At 33.7% G+C, this 11923-nt stretch overlaps 1 protein-coding gene across 2 annotated transcripts in view; it reads right to left on the minus strand.

Moving 5' to 3' along the window:
- LOC123541221 (putative uncharacterized protein DDB_G0293878) overlaps positions 1-9315 on the minus strand; it is a 32074-nt gene extending 22759 nt beyond the window's left edge. The window contains exons 1-3 of one of the 2 annotated variants that reach the window (XM_045326637.2): positions 8458-9315; positions 6576-6593; positions 457-528 (exon numbers count right to left, since the gene is read on the minus strand). In XM_045326637.2, the coding sequence (XP_045182572.2) occupies positions 457-528; positions 6576-6593; positions 8458-8964 (597 nt within the window). In that variant the 5' untranslated portion in view covers positions 8965-9315. The remainder of the gene's footprint in view (positions 1-456; positions 529-6575; positions 6594-8457) is intronic. The other variant, XM_045326638.2, reaches the window with a different exon arrangement.
- Positions 9316-11923: the final 2608 nt, after the last annotated feature.

Consider the following 11923-nt stretch of genomic DNA (forward strand, 5'->3'; position numbering starts at 1 on the left):
AATTTTGACCTGCCAATCTTCATTATTTAGTGTCTTGCAGAAGTCTATGCACTGGCTATGAAAAAAATTGCCAACTCACTTTCCCTTAGTAATGGACCTTTAAATGATAGCCATATGTACTTGCATGCAAAACTTTAACCAAGGTGTGACGCTGATGCCAGGGTGAGTAGAATAGCTAGACTATTCTTCGAATAGTCGAGCTGAAAATACAGAACTTATATCTTGTTTAATTTTGGTTCACAGGAGAGGGAATGGAATGTGAAAGGAACATCCTTACAACATGCCCAACGACACATTTCTATAAATTTGGAATAGACCAAAGTAAGAAAAGTTTTCTTTAATGGCAAGGATATCTGTACCAATGGACAGAATGACAAGGTGGCATGTAAACACCCAATGATCGAAAAGCTTATGGTAAACATTTTTATTAAAAGGGACCCTGCTTTACAAACTTACCTCTTCTGGGGTATGTTTTTGGTGTACATTTGCTTCTTTAAACTTTGACACATCAAAACTCTCTGTCTCATTCTACAATAAAAAGTAAAACTGTTGTAAGAGTTAATGCAGAACAAAGACCAAGAACAGACATACAGACACTGTATAGCAACCTCGGTTTGAGGGGGTGCTGAATAAAAAATAAAGAATTTAATACATGTACTAAACATCATCTGGTAGTTTGAGGTTAATTTTAATCTACATGCATGTACCACCTTTTTTCATGAATAAGTCCTTGGAGGTGATGCATTTAAGAGTGTGTATTTAGGGCCCTATTTTTTCATAAATCAATCATACAATTCAAACTTGCAATGGATGTATTCTGACAATTATATAATTTCCAGCACAGTATTTGTATTAACTTATAATGTGTATGTTTTTAAATATAGGAGGGGCGTTTATTTGGACTGGCATTTTAGGGTGTATGTGGTACTGTTACAAAAAAAAAGTTGTATAAAAAAGACTTTAGATAGTTCTATTGGTAATCAATGAATGGATTAAAACTGTTCCATTTACTAAATAATGTATTTTTTCTGAATATAGTAGGGGTACTTAATAGGAGAGAAGCATTTTAGGGTGTATATCGTACTGTCACCAAAAAAGTTGTATAAAAAAACCTTCAGATAGTTCTATTGGTTGTCAAAATTTTAAGTAATTGCTTCATAATATTATGTACTTGAATCAATTATTACATGGAAAAATATGAATGGATTAAAACTGTTCCATTTACTAAATAATGTATTTTTCTAAACAAAGTAGGGGCACTTATTAGGAGAGACGCATTTTAGAGAGTGTACGGCAAAATAAAAGAATTTGTATGAAAAAACTTATGGTAGTTCTAAAACCTGCTTCTTACATACTTGAATCGATTATTAATCAAGAAAACTATTCATGGGTTTAACTGTTCCATTTCACACTTTGTTACTAATTGGATAGAATTTGCAATATGCTTTTCAATAAACCCAATCACGTTATGACTAATAATCAATGAATAAATCCCAAAAGGCATTTAAAATAATATCTTCAAAGACTTCTTTCCATTAAACAGTGATTGATTTATATTATATACCATTCTCTTTGTGCACCTTATTTTCTTTTTCATGCAGCAACAGACATTTTAATTAAAACATCTATAAAATGATTGTCCTTTCTTGGTCTTCTAGAATTTATTTCAGCACAGTTGTTTTAATTAAAGTAACAAAATAAATCATATATGGGTACTTCTATATCTAGTCTACTATTACGAATATAAGCGTTCTTATAAAATTCCTTCTATTTGAAGACAATGGCTTTGCTTTTTTTCTATTATAACAAATAAACACAAAAAGACATCCATTTTAGACCTGCGCCTACTCCTAGAGTAAGATAATGATATATATATATATTTTTTTTCTGTAACTGAATGTAAACTGATCATTTATGAGCCGCACCATGAAAAAACCAACATAGTGCATTTGCGACCAGCATGGATCCAGACCAGCCTGCACATCCAAGCAGTCTGGTCAGGATCCATGCTGTTAGGCTAACGGTTTCTCTAATTGCAATAGGCTTTGAAAGCGAGCTGGTCGCAAATGCACTATGTTGGTTTTCTCATGGTGCGGCTCATATTTACATTCAGTATACAAGTCATGTTGTATGGAAAGAAAAAAGCATTTGTTTTCGTATAAACAACAGTGACATAACAATATCAAGTCTGGCCTTTTCTGCCAGATTGCATGCACAATCTGACATCATTCACAAAAAAATAAACAAAATCGCTTCATTCAAAACTGTGGACGCCAAAATTTCAGAAAGAATATTTAATTAAAGCTTAAACTAGTTTTTTCTGATGGTATTAATATCAAAATCGAATCAATCAACGAAACTGTTTGGTTTTTTACTTAAATTAATGATATTTTAAATTGACCTCTGTCTACAAACCAAAATACTTAGCACTGTTAGTGTTGAGAAATGGCATGAAAGCATGAAATCTTTATCAGCAAACACACAAAGTAATGTCACATTATAAAATTTACATACATATTATTCAATAAAAAATGAAAATATTTATCATACTAAAACCAGTCTAAATCCTCTTGATTGTGTCTTAAGTTTAAAACACTTGGTCAATATCCAGAATTATGCTATAATACTAAACCAAAAAGGCAATGAATACAATATAAAAGCACAGTACAGGGCTTTTTTCTGCTATATATCTACCTCCAGTAAAAGGAGGCAATCCAAAAGCAAAATAGTATTCAAAACTTAAAATTCCAAAATGATTGTTAACTTTCAGAGTTCTTGCTATTTAGCAATAGTTTTGCTAATAAATCTGTGAATTCTGATTCTGTAAAACACTTATATTTATGTACTGTTGAATAATTATTAATGCAATCCTACATTTGGAAATACTACACACATTATTAAGGCACCTATATATATATAACGGTAATTTTAATTATTCCCAATTAAGACACTTCCCGAGAGCATTTACCCAATTCTACCGGTGCCAGTATGTGGCATTCCCAAAACGATGGAAAAAAAAGGCATGCACTAATTATTTTCAAACACGGTATAAGTACAACTAGGACTAGAGATGTCAATATTTTTCCATACTGATACAAGATGCATGTCAAGATGTCATTGTGACATCATTTTAATGTATGTCAGTAAAAAGTCATTTATGGCTATTTTTCAATTTTCCTCAGTGGCTAGAAGATGCGAATTAATATATCATGTATAAAATATCTGATAAGTGCAGATGCATATGTATTAGAAAGATTATAAGCTTCACAAATATCATTACTTGTTCTTTTTTAGGATAATAATATAAGGCACTCCTAAAATTGCTCAGTATTGCTTCAGAACTCATTCATATCTAATAACATACAAGTAATATATATTTCCAAAACCTGTAATTTCCATAATTGACAGACAGATATAATTTACAGTGAAACTTATTTCAGAAAAACACCACTTAGAACACTGAAATCTGTTGGCATAAGGGGGTTGTCTCTTTAGAGATGTTTATTACTAAGAGTTTTGTCTAAAGAAATAGGAAACAAAGTACATATTTGTCCAATGGAGATATTTAATCAACAGATGTAGATATCATTAACAGGTGTTAGACAACCAGTTATGTGTGTCCTTATGCCTCAACTTACCTAAAATAAGTACAAAAGTAAACAGGGGTTTTGTTTGTTTCAGTGAGTTCAATGCAATACTTTCGCAAGTGACGTACATAACTGTCAGTGAATGTAGAAGAATTAAAGGTCTATAAGTGCAAAACATTTTCATCTAGATAAAATTTACATGTCAAACAGTTTTTTCTCTGACTTTTTTTTTAATTTTCTATTTACCAAATTTTACCATTTTGTACAGTTCTTTACCACTGAGTGAAAAATGTATTTTCATCATTTGTCCTTGTGAAGTAACAATGTTCACACATGTTTTTCAGCGGATTATCGAAATATTAGAGTGAAATATATTCCGGTATTTTCACAGTGAAAAATATCAAATAATTAGTATACATTTCACTGGTAAGATACTGGGTATTATACATCTAGTCAAAATATGAAAAAAAAAAATTTGTTTGTTTCACATGTAAGATCAAAATATCCTTCACTCTTAAACACCATATCTTACATTTTCTCTTGTGATTGTGCCACACATGAAAATATTGCATAGAGTTGCAGGGTGTTCACTAAAATGTGAAAGACTGCATTGTCTCTTACACCAAAACAAACAAATATCCTCTATAGATATATTTCACTGAAGTACTGAAAAAACTGCAATTGGCGTGCTTAAAACATCAAAATTACAGAAAATGATTCACATAATATAAAACTGTTTCACTTTCAACAATTGTGAAAATGTGTAATTTTCATTTTTTTTTTCGGTTGGGGGGGGGGGGGGGGGGGGGGGGGTAGAAAAGTAGGCAGTTGGGGCATGGGGCTTGGAGTGTATTCATATGGGGAATATGATATTATTATGTGCATTAAAAATAACAAATACCGTAAATACCCATGTATAATGCGCATCCATATATAATACATCCCCAATTTAGGAAAAAAGGCTTTTATGATTACTCAAGGGAAAAAATCTAAAAAATGACTAGGAATGTAAATATCATTTTTGAAGTAAAACATCATCTAATTGTGCATAATAATAACCCTTTCCATGCAAAATTTCTATAATGAACTAGTCCGTCTTTCAATTTTGACAGTACCATTAACTGTTAAAAGGGGTGCTTACCAAAAAGATACTGACTGAATGGCGAACAGTGCAGACCATGATCAGCCTGCATGGATGTGAAGGCTGATCTTGGTCTGCACTGGTCACAAAGGCAGAACCACTTGCCGCCAGCAGGCTAGCATCTTCTATACAGGGATGGCCCCAGGGATAAAAACTGTGCATTATACACTGCAATATACAGTATACAAAAACCATCTAAAACAGTCTCACCACTATATGCCCATATTGCAACAAATGCATTCTAAATTACAGAAAATAATTCACATAATATAAAACTGTTTAGCTTTCAACAATTGTGAAAATGTGTAATTCTTATTATTTTTTTGGGGGGGAGGTGGGTGAGGGGGGTAGAAAAGTAGGCAGTTGGGGCATGGGGCTTGGAGTATATTCATATGGGGAATATATTATTAAGTGCATTAAAAATAACAAATACCGTAAATACCCATGTATAATGCGCATCCATATATAATACATCCCCAATTTAGGAAAAAAGGCTTTTATGATTACTCAAGGGAAAAAATCTAAAAAATGACTAGGAATGTAAATATCATTTTTGAAGTAAAAACATCATCTAATTGTGCATAATAATAACCCTTACCATGCTAAATTTCTATAATGAACTAGTCCGTCTTTCAATTTGGACAGTACCATTAACTGTTAAAAGGGGTGCTTACCAAAAAGATACTGACTGAATGGCGAACAGTGCAGACCATGATCAGCCTGCATGGATGTGAAGGCTGATCTTGGTCTGCACTGGTCACAAAGGCAGAACCACTTGCCACCAGCAGGCTAGCATCTTCGATACAGGGATGGCCTCAGGGATAAAAACTGCATTATACACTGCAATATTCAGTATACAAAAACCATCTAAAACAGACTCAACACTATATGCCCATATTGCAACAAATGCATTCTAGACTATGTGATGGTGAATCTACAAAACTAACCTTACCTAATACCTATTCTATTTCATCATAATGTAGAATTTGATTTAACCCTGATCATGACAAGAAGAGTCAGATAAAAAAAAAATAGTTTACTGTTGGCTTTTTGCTAGACAATCAGATTTGAAAAAGAAAACAAAAACAAGAGCTGACGTAGGACAGCAATGCTTGAGTATTCAACAGCCTTGTCAACTGAATGAATATAAAAGTCGAAAAAGGGGCATTATTTTGTAAAACTGCAAATATAGAGTTATGGAACCTGTGCACTGCATGCCAGGTCAACACAGTGAATATTAGAGTGTGAAGTTTTAATCTGTTTCCATTAGTGGATACTGAGAAACCAATTAACTTACACACAAAACTTGTTGAAAGTCAAAAAAGGGGCATAATTTTGTAAAAATGCAAAGTAGAGTTATGGAACCCTGTGCCACGGTGCACAATCACGTGACTTGTGACGTTTCAACTGGGGTATCACGCAAAGAAGAATTTGTAAACAAAACGGTGTTTTTGAAGATAAAGTTTTTAAAGATATAACGTCACAAGTCACGTGATTGTGCACCGTGTGTGCACTGCATGTCAGATCATCATAGTTAATAAACACGTGAAGTTTCATTCCATTACCAGCTTACATACAAGAACTTAACCAAGCTGGGATGACACCGCGGATGTCACTGCCCCGGCGAGTCCGATATAGCCCTACCTATTCTTCGAATAGCCAAGATAAAAATTGACCTCTTAGTCTTATAATCAAGTTTTCACATTGGAAGTCTAACAGGGTATTTTGTGCATAGAAAAAAATCTAGCCATGGATATGAATTTTAAAAACTTTTTGCAGTGAAACAAACTTTGCCCCCAGTATTGTAGTATCATAACAAACATGAGTTGACAAAAGGTTAATCTTACCTTGTTCAGATCTAAAATCTGCAGCATGGAATGAAAGACAATAAGATATATTTTACAAGCTTAATTATAAGCAGACTTACAATACATTTACATAATGAAAATAATTTAAAGCTGTATGAACTATAATGCAGAAAACAATAAATATACACTGTGTACATACAGCTGCTGAGCATCAGAGTACCTACCAAGAAAAGCCTGGTGTTATTATACATTTACAAGGCAGTCGTAAAGACAGCTATATCCCCTGCCAGCAGGCTGCCACTGTTATGGACAGTGAAAGGGTTGATATGGTATTGGGTGGAAGCACTAATTGTTAAGTATATTTTATAGTCCATGTACGAGAACATCAATGAATTTGTTCCAAGCGATATGGAAGGCTCAAACCTTTGACCTTGAGTTGTGACCTCGACCTTGAGCTAACATGGCTGACTCATGAGTTCTGCACACTGTCTTGATGAGGTGATCATTTGACTTAAATTTCATGAAAATCTTTCAAGGGGTTTAGGAGATACAGAGCGGACACAAAACGGAAGGCTCATACATTTGACCTCGAGTTATGACCTTGACCTTGAGCCGACATGGCTGACTCATGAGTTCCGCACATCGTCTTTATGAGGTGATCATTTGACCCAAGTTTCATGAAAATCCTTCAAGGGGATTAGGAGATACAGAGCGGACATAAAATGGAAGGCTCAAACCTTTGACCTTGAGTTGTGGTCTTGACCTTGAGCCAACATGGTTAACTCATGAGTTTTGCACACAGTGATGAGGTGATCATTTGACCCAAGTTTCATGAAAATCCTTTAAGGGGTTTAAGTTATATAGAGCGGACACAATTGTTACGGATGGAAGGAGCTAGCTAGACCATTCCTATAACCCCAACCACTCCTGGCAGGGGATTAAAAATACCCTTCTATTATAATGGCAAAAGTCAATTACTTAACTATTATACATGTCCATGTGTAGGGGTGTAGGGGGTGAAGTGTAAAAGGCTGCCTAGGGTTTCCAGGCTACACAGTCCACACAGGAATTACCCAGTGGTGTGATAAATAAAGTTTAAAATTATTTGAGTATAATATAAAATCAACTGTGGCAAGTAATTTATCATAAATTTCATGAACTTTGGATTCTGTCAGCACTTAAATGACAAGTGATGGAAGAGAGATCCACATTTCCAGTAGTGAAAATTTCTTCCAGTAGTGAAAAATGAGTATCAGTAATAAAGTTAATCTGCTGTGGTTGATAGCATCTGCTAATTAACTGATGACCTGGTCTTGTCTTGTGAATAGTACTAAAAGATATATGTTGAGTAGAAAATAGCAAAGACATTATGCAGGACGTATGCTTAAAGTTCCACTATCTAACAAAAGTTCTACTGTATATGTACAGAACTCTTTCAAGGAATGACATCTGCCTGACTCCTCTGTATGCTAGACTGCTAGCAAGGTCCTGTATTAAAACCCACTAGTTAGTTGAGTTTCAAAAGACCTACCAGCCCTAAAGCCATGCTGACTGTCCACCAGTATTCTGAAGGCATCCAAGTTGTCCAGAACATTGTACTACAATATGCTTAAGGAGCTTAAGCTTACAAGTTACATACCACTTACAGAAGCAACAGATGCAGGCCTTTGGTGAATCGCCCCACGCTTTTCACTGTTCCTTAAGATCGGTGATACAAAAAACGTGATTCAAGCTTGAGTTTTACAGCACTACCACTACCTTCTACAGCTCCTAAAATCTGCTTAAACTTTGATGATTTCACTAGAGCTCACATGTTTAATATATAATTATATATAACTGATTTATAACTATTACATAGTATAACAATAAATATATACATATATTATATATACATATAAACAATATAATACATTTTACATACCTCATCTACTTCCCACTCCTCAGGATTTCTATATATAGTTTTCTGTCTTAATATACCCTGCGGCTGATTTCGATATTGTTCCCTTTGTAATCGCTGAGCATATGTTTCAGGGTAACTAGTTTCATTGTCTCTAGAGTACCGCTGATTTTGTTCCTGAAGTTTACTGTTGTATTCGTTTCTTGTTGCCTCAAGCACAGCGTTTATATCTTCACCTTCCGATTCTGAATCACTTTCAAAGTTCCCCAAATTCTTATGAATTTGGTTGTTTTTAACATTTCCATTTTTCTTTTCGTTGTAGTTTTTATTTGTCGTCGCCCTTTCTGTTTGAAATTTGTTGTTTTCATTCCGATCCTTAGTTTTTGAACTATTTACAGATATTTCAGTTTCCACAAAACTTTTCTTTTCATTATTCTCAATTTTAAGTTGTCTTGATGACTTGGAAACATTATCAGATCTTGCTGGAGGCTCTTTTTGTTGATTTTTTTGTTTGCTAGGACCTGAACCCATGTTCTATGTAAAATGATACTAACCTTTCATTTGAATAATTGTATAACCTTTTCTATACTCTTAATTAAACAATTCATCTATGATAAACCTGTTTTAAAAAATATTGGTTCACATGTTTACATGGTCGTCAATCAGTACACACTTTCAATTAGGAATGTCAAGATTAGATTGGACAAGTCTACAAATTACACGTAGGGGTTTCAGGTTGTTCTGATTTGTTTAATTTCTTTTGATTTCACGCCGTAAAGATTCTGTGATACAGAAGATACTTCGGTATCTTGAATTTATGATGGGACAATATTTAAGAAACATGAAGGAGACTCTGATACGCAGGAATTTGTAACAAATCAAATTTTATTTGATTATACATTTTGACAACAAATTGAACTTGTCCAAATATTGAACCCAACGAGTAATTAAAGCAAAAAGTATTAGGTTCAGCAATGTACATGCATGTCTAGAAAAGAAGGAGCCGTATGGGATGCCGTTTTACTATGTTTTCACGGCTGTCAGACTATCCCCCCCCCCCCCCCCCCCCCCCCCCCCCCAAGATGATTCCCCCTCAAGACAATTCCCCCAAGACAATTCACTCCCTGACAATCCCCCCCCCCCCCCCACAATGTTATGTAAGGGTGACAGTCCCCCCTCCATATTATAATATGTTTAAAGGGTTGTAAAGTTTATTTAATATGGAAAAATTCTATACAGCAATACTCACCAAAAAATAAGGAATTTTTATGTGAAGTAGTAGCATTTTGGATCATAAAGTAGCCATGGCTGAGAACTTAATTATTTTTAAAGCAATTAATTTATTTGTTAACGGTATCTATAGAGGAACCTCTATTCAAAGATGTATGTAAAAAATAGAAAATTTAATATGGAAAAATTCTATACTCCAATACCGTATATTTAAAAATAAATAGAAAAACTTATATTTGATGCATTAATTTGGTACCCAAAAATAAGGAATTTTTTATGTGAAGTAGTAGCATTTTGGATAAGTAGCCATGGCTGAGAACTTAATTATTTTTAAAGCAATTAATTTATTTGTTAACGGTATCTATAGAGGAACTGTTTGGAATTCTGTTTTCACTCTTTTGTTGTATCTGCTCGAGTACGTAGAAGGACCACTTCTGGTATATATTCTACGAATTTTGTAATGTCTTAGGAGTTATTTTATCATATCATTAAATGTATTTCGATATCATTTAGAACATATTGTATTTAATTATATCACTATTAACTTTTTAAAATGTCACTTTATTATATGTTCTCTTTTTATGTGAAGATGTACCGTTATCATAAAATGATTTAGGATGTCACAAACAAACTACAATATTTGCTATCTTTAGAAACGAATATCTATCCACAACTGGATTGAACGATATTCTAAATTCATTTGATCATGACTGTAAATGCTTTTAATGATATCACAATATATATGTGATAATTGGATATCAATCATTCGTACACAATAGTATTATTGTACAATTTCTAACTATTCAACCATGTCATAAAATCAATCTGAATATAACCTGGATTATTTTTTTTTTATCAATAACTCATTTGATGATATCATAAATATAATTTAAGATGTCTAAAATTCGTGTGATGATATCATAACACAGATTTTGTGATATCACGATTTCGATCGAATTAATGATATCGTTAATTCCACTTAATGGTATCTTAATTCCACTCCGTGTTTGTGGATAGCATGACATAAAAGTAAAGATATCATAAAATGTAATAAAGGTTTTCAATAATCAAATGATGAGTATCTGTGATTTTAAAATGTCGGAAAGATCAATGATAGATATCTGTAAATACTTTTGTGATATTTTGCATGCATTTATGAATATCCAACAAAAATGAAATTATATAATTAATGAATTATTGACATGTATAGTTTATTATTAATATATTTTCAATGTTGAGTTAGGTCAAATGGCATGTTAGGATATACAATTCATGATATACAGCATGACTGCGTACAACATATAGATAAAATAGAATGAGTGGAAACTCCACATGGAAACTCCACAGTTTGCCGTGTCTAAACGCCAATATGCGCAAGCAATAAAACCAATAACTTTACACGACCGTGTATTGTGATTTATCCTCCATTATTTTGGCCCTTCAAAGTTTTGATGTTTAGATTGCCCTGTCACAAACATAAAACAATCTGAACGTCGTATTATTTTGACTAGGTAGTGGAAATGCATGCTACCGTCTACGCCCTCTAGCCTCGGGTTGAGCAGAACTCAACATTAACACATGCTACAAGTACAAAAAAAAACGTGTTCATACGGTGGTGCACATGGAACCTTCAAATATACACTTGCATGTAATTCCTTGAAATGTGGCGTATGGTCCTCAGTTAAAATAATGGGGTTGCCCTTAACGCGAAAACAATGGGCGGACTAAACAAACTGGAATTTAGAAAGGAGACCTGAGGTTATGGAGCTTGCATATCACAGAAACTGCCAAAACACAAAATTAAAAAGCAGGCACCATATCCAAGGGGTGATTATACAATACCCAAACCTATGAAAGTGGGAGTACTGGAACCACCCGAGCTGAAAAACTATACAGCACCAATAACACAACATAAAAGCTGTGCTGAACTATCTGAAAAGATAGAAATATAAAGTCCTAATTGAAGTTCGACAGAATATTAAGAATAATTGCATGTTAATAATCTTCGTTAGTGCTTTGTAATATCAACGAATGGTCAAAAGTCTTGAATTACAAATTCTGATGTTTTACAAGCCACGATGTTTTATATTACAAAATTCAAGTCATTGTTGTTTGAAGTGTACGTCGACCATTAAAGTTGTATTATCAACTGTCACAACAGCAGTTTTAAGTGCCGTGTCTGTAATGTAAAAGGTCTCCCCGTACTTGAATTCAGTGTTGTTACTTTTTTCTGGTCCTTTGTGGTCCTGCAGAATATCAA

The sequence above is a fragment of the Mercenaria mercenaria genome, chromosome 16, assembly GCF_021730395.1.
Source record: "Mercenaria mercenaria strain notata chromosome 16, MADL_Memer_1, whole genome shotgun sequence".
Lineage (NCBI taxonomy): Eukaryota > Metazoa > Mollusca > Bivalvia > Venerida > Veneridae > Mercenaria > Mercenaria mercenaria.